The sequence below is a fragment of the Opisthocomus hoazin genome, chromosome 2 (assembly GCF_030867145.1).
Source record: "Opisthocomus hoazin isolate bOpiHoa1 chromosome 2, bOpiHoa1.hap1, whole genome shotgun sequence".
Lineage (NCBI taxonomy): Eukaryota > Metazoa > Chordata > Aves > Opisthocomiformes > Opisthocomidae > Opisthocomus > Opisthocomus hoazin.
In genome coordinates this window covers 80,059,021-80,070,527 of record NC_134415.1, presented here as the reverse complement: position 1 = coordinate 80,070,527, position 11,507 = coordinate 80,059,021, and the positions used below count along the sequence as shown (strand labels likewise).

Here is an 11,507-nt window from a genome sequence, read left to right as displayed (position 1 = left end):
TAGAACAGAAATCAGGGGGGAAATAGCGCTGAAGATGCTAGGCGGGTGATGACAACGGCCGATGCAGGTCACACCTGAGGGGGATGAAGGCCTAGGAAGCCCTTCGCAGCCAGGGATTCAGCCTCAAAATTTTGGTGTCCAAACATTAACGACTGAAGCAGGGAGAATAACCATGCTTCCACCACAGGTCCTGCCCAGCAGCCCCAGCATGGCCACGTCGCACCGAAAGCCTCTCTTCCCCAGACTGAACACTCGCTCGCACACCACGAAGCGAGGGAGACACGGTGCGACGGTGCCGTCGCCTGACCCCAGCATCGCACTAGGTGGGGCGGGCTCAGCCGCCACCCTCCAGCAAAACTCATCAGAGAGAAAGCCATTAGCCACAATGGCACATTATAAAACTTTCTACAAATGTCCAACTCCAGCAGATTTGATTTTTCTCCATAGCTAAAAAAGCAATAAAATATGTCTCTGTATAAGCTGTGTTTGCATACTCATTTTCCTGAAATCAGCAGAAAAAATAAAATCAGTCACTATACAAATTCACTGGAATTATCTCTTTTTTTTCTCTTGGCAAGCGCTATTTTTAGCCAATATGCATGCACAGTCATACTATAGCATAGCCATTTTTTAAAATTACATATGCCAACATAGTTTATAGATTTTAATTAGCCAGGGAGTTGGATAGCCATCAGCAGACAGGAGCTGTATCTTGTTTGCATACAAACTCAGTCGAGAAACTTTCCCACACAGCATCTGCTTGTAGAACCGAGGAGGAGCAGACCCTCTCCAGCAGCCAAACCCTGGCACAGTTTAGAGCCTGTTGAACGGCAATCATGATCCAAGGGCTCACACGCCACAGCTCTTCACTCGGAGGAGAGAAGGAGGGCCTGGGTGACAGAAGGTACTTCAGCGACGAGCATGGGTTTAGGAACCTAAAAGCAAGCACTCCAATTCTCAAAAACCTGATGGATGGGCATGAGGGATGGGTGTCCCTCCTTTATCAGTGTATCAAAATGCCACATCAGACACTGGTCGCAGAGGCCGGTTTCTGCCCAGGGCATGCCATGCATACCCCTAAGCTGGAGCCGATACACAGACGCCTCTCCATAAACACGTTGGCGGTCCCGTGAGAGACGCAGGGAGCCCCAGCACGCTGCCGATGGGTGCGATACCCACCAGCGGAGCCGGGGAGCAGGGCTGCCCTGCTGTCGGACTGAAATGCAGCCGCGCAGCCACCCCGGCTGGCTGCGGCACCAACGCATACGTTCGCCTCACTAACAAACAGACACCAGCTACGTCTCTTGGCCATACGCCACTTCTCTTAAAAGAAAAATACTATCAGAGATCAGAAATACATCAAATTTTCATCATTATTCTAGCTTCTGAGGATCATCTGTATCTGGATTTTATTTTACTGGTAGTGGTGGAAGTACTTTAGTATATTTTAGCCCCAAAGCACCCCAAAGTTGCCTGAAATCCAGATTCCCAGGACAGGCTCTGTTGTCCTAAATCCACATGTAACTCTGCAATGACTTATCAGATCCTGTCATGGGCGAGCAATTAGTTGACCTAGCAAAGCAGGCTTAAACTTTGCAAGTGGCCTCTGCTCTGTGACAGAGATGGGACAAACTTGCTTTCCAGCTGTGGAATAGCTGCCAACAGAAAAAAAGGAAAAAAAAAACAGAACCAAAACATACTTTCCAGTCATTGTATGAGCTGGCTGATTAATTGCTCACATGCTAAACTTCAGATATCATATTGTGGTTATAATAAAACTAATCTAATTTTAGCGGTGATATTTTTTAAATAAAAGGCTTGATTCTAGGGTTTTCGTTCTATTTTGCCTCCTCTGCTGTTTTGACACTTCCATCATTTTTGAGGCTGGCATGATGTGCATACCAAAAAGCCTTGCCTGTGTCTAACAAGCTGAATTGTTTTATTATTGCCTAGCCTACAACCTCACATCTACAGAGACCTGGATTACAAAGGCTGGTGTCAGCCTCTGTGTTGGTGCCATTGTAATATTTAACACTGAGCACTTACATAAAGATTCAAAGCAGCGTGGTGATTAGTTGCCGTCGTTCCTGCGAGTCTCCCCGGCTCACATTTGACCGAGAGGGCCATGCTTCCCTTTTAAGAGATGTCGGGGTTTGAACAATATCGCTCTGTTTTTTGTTTTAATTGGCTTTTAGCAGCGAGTGCGGAAGACGCGGGGCTGGGCAGGGCTGGCTGGGCAGTGTGCGGGCAGCTCACACTGACCTGCGGCTGCAGCCTGGCGCTGACGCCCCAGTGACACCTCGCAGGCACCACTCAAGGCATCTCCATCAATGGTCTTCTGGAAGACAAAGTTAAAGACACGCCAGGCAGGGCTGGCTTTGCGTTGATGCTGCAAGAAGGGAACGGACTGGACAAACTAAGTTGCATTCACCCTGATTATTTCTCTTTTAAGCCCCCTGCTTCTGATTAGCTCATAATGGACATGGTCTCCCTTGCCTCACCACCCAGCCCTCTCTTGACTTCAATGCTTGGCTTTCTCTCATTGCTTACAAGGTGCTCAATGCAGCGCCATGTCTGTTGCTGTGTGCCCGACGTGCCCAGCAGAGCCAGCTCTGGTGTCACCACAGGGGTGACGAACATCATCGGGTGAGGAGCAGCAGTGCCCAGCCATCCCCCATGGACACCCTCTTCCCGAAAGCAACAGCCCTTCAGGTGGTGTGGGCCCATCGTCCTGACGTCCACGGCTACCGGGCAAAAATGTGAACAGGAGAAGAGGTTCTTCACTCGTTCAAAACAGCCCAACCTCCCACTCTGGGACCCAGGGGCAGAGGGTCTCTGGGGGGGACAGGGCAGGGGACAAGCAGGTGACATGAGCCACTTGCACCCCCCTGCGAGGTCTGGCCCCAGCTGCCCTGCCTGATCACCTTCGAGTCTTTTAAGCTTGCTGAGAGATGGGCCAGACGTTTTAAAGGCGGTTTTTGCCAATAAATGAAGAGCCAGTGTATAGAAGTCTCTGTATTTTAAATCACCAGTAACTTTTAGCGTACATACTATATATTAAATGTGAATTTGAATGTAAAATATAATGGGGCAGCTTTTCATCATCTGAATGAATTATTCAGCCCCCATTGCAATGAATGAGGAAAAAAAAAAGGAGGGATCAAATACACCTAACAAATCTACATCAGGAGGGAACCATAAAAAGATACAACCAAGATAAAACCTTATGTGAGGAAGTTAACTGCAAAGAGTAAATCCTCATAGCTTAAGGAAGAAGTACCTGTATGCAGCAGTCCCTTCTGCCACGTGACGTTTAAGAGAAGCTAACGATGTAAATGAAGTTGCTCAGATTGCCTTGTGATGGGAAGCTGCCACCCATGTGCTGGTTAACCATGAGCCAGCAGTGTGCCCTGGTTGCCAAGAAGGCCAATGGGATCCTGGAGTGCATCAAGAAGAGTGTGGCCAGCAGGTCGAGGGAGGTTCTTCTCCCCCCTCTACTCTGCCCTGGTGAGGCTGCATCTGGAGTACTGTGTCCAGTTCTGAGCTCCCCAGTTCAAGAAAGATGAGGAGCTACTGGAGAGAGTCCAGCGGAGGGCTACAAGGATGGTGAGGGGACTGGAACATCTCTCCTACGAGGAAAGGCTGAGGGAGCTGGGCTTGTTCAGCCTGAAGAAGAGAAGGCTGAAAGGGGACCTTATAAATGCCTAAAAATATCTTAAAGGTGGGTGTCAGGAGGATGGGGCCAAGCTCTTTTCAGTGGTGCCCAGTGACAGGACAAGGGGCAACGGGCACAAACTGAGGCACAGGAAGTTCCGTCTGAACATGAGGAAGAACTTCTTCACTTTGAGGGTGACGGAGCACTGGAACAGGCTGCCCAGAGGGGTTGTGGAGTCTCCTTCTCTGGAGATACTCAAGACCCGCCTGGACAAGGTCCTGTGCAGCCTGCTGTAGGCGACCCTGCTTCGGCAGGGGGGTTGGACTAGATGACCCACAGAGGTCCCTTCCAACCCCTACCATTCAGTGATTCTGTGATGTACTGTACATGGGCCCAAGAGAGCCACGGGCTCTCCTGCATCTGAATTGATCTGGAAGGATCTGCACATCTGGGCAGCTCGAGCGGACCAAATGCCCAGTGCAAAACAAAGCAAGAACTATCACATTTCATTTGTTCACTTTAAGCGACCAAAGTGATTGTCACCTGGGCCTCCAAATCTCGCCACCCTGTCATGGACAGTGTATATTTTACAGCCATTATAACCTAATCTCAGCTAATGTGATTTACACATAGTAATTAATGGAGCTTCAGCTGTAAGGAAATTAGTCATTCGATTTGAGTTTAATTTACTGCACACGCATATATTAGAAAGCACAAATTCCATAGCTGTGATCTGGGCATGGAGAAAGGGCTGCGTGCTGGGAAGGAAAAAATAAAACGCCCAATAATACACCACTGGCCTTCCACACCTCCCGCTCTCACGAAGGGTCCCCTCGATGGCACGCATGTAAATCCAGGCATCTCAGTATGGATGCTTGGAGGGATGAAGGCAAAGTCCTGGCTGCCACTGCTATCCTATTTCCCAGCGGTGGGAAACATCAGCCCGGAGTGTTAGTGGGTATGGCCAGATTCCAATCCCTGTGTACGCTTGGGCTGTGTTTCGATCAGAGAGAGCAGAGTGGGTTGGCAGGGTATAATGGTACAAGGTATGAAGGCTACAAAAGATGCTGTATCTGTGGCATACATGTGAACAACTCCAGTTATGGAAAACCATGCCTAAAAGCCAGGACAACCTTTCACAGCAAGAACAGCATTTTATTTTCAGCAACCTTAACAGTAGCCTCATACCAGCCTAGCCTTTGGACCATCTAACAACTGTGCCCAAGCAAAGCCAAAAGCAATGCCTGGGATCCTCACTGGCCCGTGTGAGACCGGGAATGTCCCAGCAGCATCAGGGCTCTCCCAGCCCAGGGACTGCCCTGCAGGAGACACCCACAAGATGTCCAGCTTTTCTAGGATTTCTCCCCAGAGTATATAAATGCCTCCAGCTTTGTGCCATGAAGCATCTAGCTATGTAGCTTGCATAAAAACGAAAGCACTCACACTCTATTTTGAAGTAAAGGTGGACGAGTTAAAAACAATTGCTTAAGGTGATCCACGTCGTCTGCTTTGTGCCATCACATTCCACACATGCAATGTAACTGTAACGTCCTCCCTATCTAATTATTACAGCATATATGTGGAACAGTTATACACAGTGAAAATTTGAAAATGCTTCTTAATTCAGCACACATCTGAAATTAAATTCTAGTTAGAGTACAATCTATTGTGCTAATTAGATTTATTAATAATTTTCATTGCCAGTAACTGTTCCATTATTAAACTGAATGATAAATACAAACAATTTTGGCAGAAGATTATTTCTACCAACTAAATAGTGTCTGTGTGGGCTCAAATTGCATCGCAAAACAAAACATTGACAGGAAAGAAATGAATTGCAAGCTGTGAACATCACCCAGATGTACAGTGTGTACAAACTTGGTATCCCGTCTAGTTCAATACTGAGCACGAGTCACCCAAAGTAATTTCTTCTGACTCGCTAAGGCCCCAACACAGCGCAGCCAGCAAAGCACCTGCTTACCTTACTGAACAGCAATGAATTTAAGCACACGCTCAACCTCTAATCCAGCACCCGGGTGCTCTACCAAGTCTCTTACAAACCCTAAGAAAAGCAAGCGCCATTGCCCTGTGCAGATTTTAAAGATGATACGGCCAGGGGCATCTTTAAACATGTCTCTGCCCAGAATGGAAAATTTGAGGCACGCTGCAGATACAGGCAGCTGCCCACAAGGCACCCCAGGTACCCCAAAAGTCAGCTCTTCGAGGCACGGGCATCCTCACGGCAGAACCACCTAGCACATTTCACTTTGCAGAGCTTAAAAAACAGCTGAATTGCAGATATTTTCACGATGTCCACCTTACATAAACGCTTTTCCAAAAATTAATGCAAAGCAACGCTTAAGGCACAAAATGGACTCATTAACGCTTCAATTCCTGCTACAAAAGGAAGCTCTATCTGCCTTTCTCTGCCAGGTTTTTATTTTTAAATAATTTAGTAATAATAATTTAAATAATTCCAATCTTAAAATGGGTTTCTTTCAGCAGTTTTTAAGTGAAGAGTCAGCGAAGAGTTTGGGGGGGAAAAACCCAAGGATAAACAGATATAAAAACGGGGGGGGAATGCATATGTAACAGCAGAGTTTCTTTAGAAGAAAATCAACCGATAAAAGAAACCTCCGCCTCCGCCTTCCCCCTGCAGAACGCGGGCAGCCCAGCCCAGCCCCGCAGCCGAGAGCCGGCCAGGCGTCGCCGCGGCAAGGCGCGCCCGTGCCTCCCTCTGCCGGAGAAGGCCCCAGCCTTCCCCCCTCGCAAGACGCCTGCAGCTCAGACAGCTCATCGGCGTGCTCCAGGAGTGTAACTTTTCTCGCCATCCTGCAGCAGACCAGAAAAAAAAAAGTGAAGTTTCTTCCAATATTAACCAACCACTGTCAACATTAGGGGGGAGGTGCAGCAGGGTTAAATGATTTCACACAAAAACCAAACCAAACCCTCTTCTATAACTTGTTCCTTTCACCTACGCGTGTCTGCTTCAAATTCATCCCATATTTCAACAAGTGGAGTTTATCTGTCCTAAATCTAATTCCTGGTTAGTTCCATTTGGTAACTACAAGTCACCGCATCCCGTGTCCATACACAGTTGCATCACCCTCCTGCCTCTTCTAGCCAAATTCAGTATTTTTCTCCCCTTGGAAGGGGCTTCTGCAAGCCCTGAAGGTACCTGCAGCATCTCTGCTTGGGTGAACAGTCCAGCTGTGCACACACCTACTCTGATCTAGAACAAAAGGCTACCATATATAGTAGATGTAGTAGTATACATACAGAGTATGACAGCAGAAGCACAAAAATAAACCTACTCACACTGAAATTACACTAGATGCTTCCAAATTATGCTTGGGCCACTACTGCATAGGGCATGCAGCAGCAAAATAGATTTTATTTCTAGGACTTCTCTACTCTTCAGTTGCTATTCCAGAGTTTCAGAGGAGTTAGGTGTAAAATTGGTTGAATTAATTCCTAAACCCCATCAAAAAGCAAGACATACACAACAGCGAACACAAAATGTTGCCTTTTCCTGTAGTTTTACCCATCCTGGTAACTGTTATTCAAGAGGCAGTTACTGAGTCTGTCAATGACAGTTCAAATTGTTCTTCAAAAAAACGGTTTTTAATCGCCACATCACACAACTAACAGTTCAGTAATGTAATAACACTCATGAGCTGTGCATCTGCAGTTGGTGTTTTTAATTGTGTGAAGCTCTTAAACACATCCTCAGCCCCATTTCTGCATCTGTCTTGGAAGGCATTGTAAAATGGTGCAGACCTACATATAGCTGATATTTTTAGGAGAGATTATGAAGATTTCCAGTACCACTGCAATTGTTTTCCTCACATCTTCTGTGAAATTACCTTGACTATTCAGGAGAGGTGTTACACTTAGCCTTTGTTAGCTCAATAGAATTATCCTTGGATTGCAGACTTCCAGTGTCATCCCAGCTGTCAGCTTCCATCTTTGAAAAGAAAACACTTCAGTGTTCAGACCAGGGACATGGACATGATTCTTTTTTTTTTTTTTTTTTTTAAATCACTTCAATGCAGTCACATCTTGCAAGTACACACCTCGACTTTCAACATAAAATTCAGGGATCAGTAGTCAGAGCACTCCCCCCACCCCTCCCATACTCTTATTACCAATTCTATCTCCTAACTATAATCACTTCCCAACTTTTAACAACCTCGGAAGTTCACTATGAATTGTTCTGTCAGAACAATTAAAACTTTAGCATTCATTTTGTCTACCTGATAATAAGGAGTTGGTGACTCTTCCTCAAGCATTTCTCTCATCGGCGCAGTATTTGGCTTGAAAGCCTACGGAATGCAACTAGTGCTTTTTTTAGTGTTGTTTCTCTACTGTAGTTTGCAAACAGCAACTGGAGTTAAAAGGCGTCAAGTGTACAAGCTGTTTAATTTAAAACTAGTCTTCATTCTTGAGTTTGAACGCCTGACCCTGCTTATGCTTTACAAGAGCTTTTCCTGGATGACATGAACTTCAGAAGTACTTCGAAAGATACCATAATCTCATTTAGAACATTTTCAAATTTTATTCGCAACTATTGTCATTACAAAGAATATAACAATGTAAATTTGCATTGAAAGTGACAACCCTTTCTAATAAACAAGGTCACAAATTAGTGTGCAACTATTCTGGGCTTTGGGCAATTCTCATAAGATGGAAATTTTCCCACATGACAATTTGTCATGTTTTACAGCATTGCATTTTCATAGTTCAATATATAGGAACAGAAATACATCTGCTCCTAACTTGCAGAATGTTCGTAAGCATTTCTGAAATATGGAAATACAACTTTTAATTAAATCACTTTCATTTGTTTTATTGAGAGGAAGAAAAGGAAGAATTCACCCATGGCTTTTGTCAAGTCATGCAATACACTAACAGCCCTGATTCTCTCCTCCCTGGAATTATTCTCTAAATAGACTTGTTTATTTAAAAACAGGAGTAGGGATAGAATCACTGTCTTGTTTACAGCCCTGCAGGAGACTGAGGTAAAAAAAAAAAAAACCCACACTCAGAGATGCACACTATTACAAACGCAAACAGCCAAATTGTCCAGTTTATTGATGGGAATTCAAAACTGATACAAAACATGCCCTCTTTGCATGTCGTACTTTACCCTTAAATGTTTCCGACAGTGTCAGGTAGATTGAGAATTAAGAATATACTTCAGCTTTCAACGTGTACCTTTCATAAAGGCATTACGCAAAAGCCACCAACTTATGTAACAGATGGTCCCAAAATTGCTTTCAGACGTTTTGTTTATCAAAAGACTCAGATCTTCCACTGATCTGATGAAATACAGGCTTAAAAATGTTTTAAGCCATTAATAAATATCCTATGGCAGAGTCAAGAAAGTTTATGATTTCCAGTATAATCTTGGGCATAAAAAGGCAACAGTCCTAAAAAAGCAGCCCTCCAGAATATATGGAATGTGGCAATGGATATGATGCCAATTCATAATGATTTCGTTAAGTAAAACAGATTTTTAAAGCTATGAATGATGTGAGCAGTATCACAGCAAAATATTTAATGAATACCACAGAACCAATCAAGTTTAAAAGTTGAGCAGATGTTGTTTCAATCAACAGAGATTTGTAATGTCAAATATACCAAAATGTTTTCTAAAATAAATTCCTAATGCAGAAAAATTGATTTAAAGTTTGCTCCTAGCTAATAGTACCTTTTATTTAAATTGGACCCTAAACTGATCAGACAATACATAGCCCACACTTTCAGACATTTATAATAAAAAAGCTTTTATTTTCAATTGAAACAAACGCACCATCCTGCACTTGAAGGCTATAATGAGCCATAAGCATATTCCAAGGTGTATCAATGGCAACAGATTTGTTTCACCTCCACTGAGAAGTTATATAATGCACTCTTAATTGGTAAAGAAAAATTAAACTCTGCCTTCTCAAAGCTTCTGTACTGTGTTTCTTGATTACTGTACAGTTCCACAGTCAGACCAAGACTTTGCAGTGTGTGCAGATACTGTAGTCAATCAATAGTATTGTTTAATCATCATCTTCCTCCTCTTCCTCTTCCTCCTCAAAACTGTCTTCAAAGCCCTCACTGTCTTCCTGGTCCTCATCACCTTCTATTGCTGTATCCCATTGTGGATGATTTTCTGGCACTGGTTTTGCTTCATGAACTTCCAGCTGTAATTGGATAAAGAAAAAGAAAGAAAAGAAGGGGCAAAAGGGTTACAGACAATACCCACCAATTTGGGGGGGAAAAAAAACCACAACAAAAAAAAAACAGTGACACCACACGGAACTGACAGTATAAAAACAGAAGAAAACAAAACCAACAACTGCTTCCAGAAATAAAGTACACCAGATTTTTCTCATTAACTGGATGTATCTAGGACCAAGGGCAGGGAAATGGCATGCCAGACCTCAAGGTATAAAGCCAGAGCCAACCACACTGCAGAAACTGAATAACTATGAGAAAACATGTATCAAAATATGCAGGCAGTGGAAAGCATCGCAAGCTTCAGTCCCATGTAATCCATCATAAAATTGTCACTACTGTCATCACGCAGAAACTACTTCTAAGTCCCTCCTTGCCACTGTTTTAAAATTAGGACAGCTTGAATTCTTAAAGAGAACACGAATTTTGGGGTTTTAATAGTCATATGAAGTAGCTTTCAATATAATACAAATATATAACGCAATTAAACATCACCTTCAATGGTTTAATCTGGTCCAATCCCATATATGAATCCGATCTTAAATAAACTGTGTACTGATAGTTTCCAGGCTTGCCTGGTGCTGGGAACTTCAGCTCTACCTACAAAACAGAATTCATAACATAAGTTCTTACCGCTTTCAAGTGAGACATTAAAACAAGTACCTGAGCACTCTTATGAGCAATAAATACTACTACAGAATAAAGGGGTTTTTTTCTTGAAAAGTTTGTTTTGTTTTAGAGATTTAAAAAGAATAAAATACCCACAGAAAAGAGACAGAATACCCAAGCACAATACCTTCCATGAAAGACGAATAATCATGGAGTTGCATTTTACTGTGAATTAGACCAAAGTCATTCTACATTAAGTACACAATTTCACCCTGTTGTATGCTTCCGAAATCTCAAAAGCCCAAACAGGTTAAAATATTTAGTCCGCTGAAAATACTGGTTTAACTCTACTGTTATTTGAAATTGAACATAAAATCTGCTTTGAAAGAACAAAATACATCAAATCTCCATTTTTCAGAAAAGCAAAGAACACAGCCAAAGGTTACAGTCTCAGAAAGGTTCATATGAGCTGAGACTAATTAACTTGTCACAGCCTCTGCTTTACAGAAAAAGAACACTTAGTATTTCTCACACATTTGAATAACTTTAAGAATGATCATTGTGTATGAATACTGGTTTTCATCATCTTTTGATATCAGGGGAAAAACACACATTCAGCAAAGAAACTTGAAAAGTCTTCTTGAATCATTTTTTCTGTCTCCATTATCAATTTTCACAGTTAAAATGCTCTTCTCTACTTTTATCAAGACCATAAAATTTGTTTTCCATCTTAAGAGATAAGTATGAAAAAATTAAAATCAAAATTTATTTGCATACCGTGAGATACTTCAGTACAGCTTTGTAACACCCCAAAAGAAAATGCTTCAAGTACTTTACCTCTTCTTTATCTTTTAGTGTACAAACGTGATATGGCATACATATTAGCATCTGCTCCTTCCGATCTGCAATATACAGCCACCACCATTCTTGTTTTTCCTTTCATAAAAAGAAAAAAAAACAACAGGATTATTAAAGTCATATAAAATGATGTCCCTACACTTCGTAACAGGTAATT

At 43.0% G+C, this 11,507-nt stretch overlaps 1 protein-coding gene across 1 annotated transcript in view; it reads right to left on the bottom strand.

Annotated features, from left to right (window-relative positions):
- Positions 1-8,190: 8,190 nt before the first annotated feature.
- SEC63 (SEC63 protein translocation regulator) overlaps positions 8,191-11,507 on the bottom strand; it is a 67,939-nt gene continuing 64,622 nt past the window's right edge. Inside the window, exons 19-21 of the mRNA XM_075414275.1 lie at positions 11,330-11,428; positions 10,379-10,483; positions 8,191-9,849 (exon numbers count right to left, since the gene is read on the bottom strand). Coding sequence (XP_075270390.1) covers positions 9,706-9,849; positions 10,379-10,483; positions 11,330-11,428 — 348 coding nt within the window. The 3' untranslated portion in view covers positions 8,191-9,705. The remainder of the gene's footprint in view (positions 9,850-10,378; positions 10,484-11,329; positions 11,429-11,507) is intronic.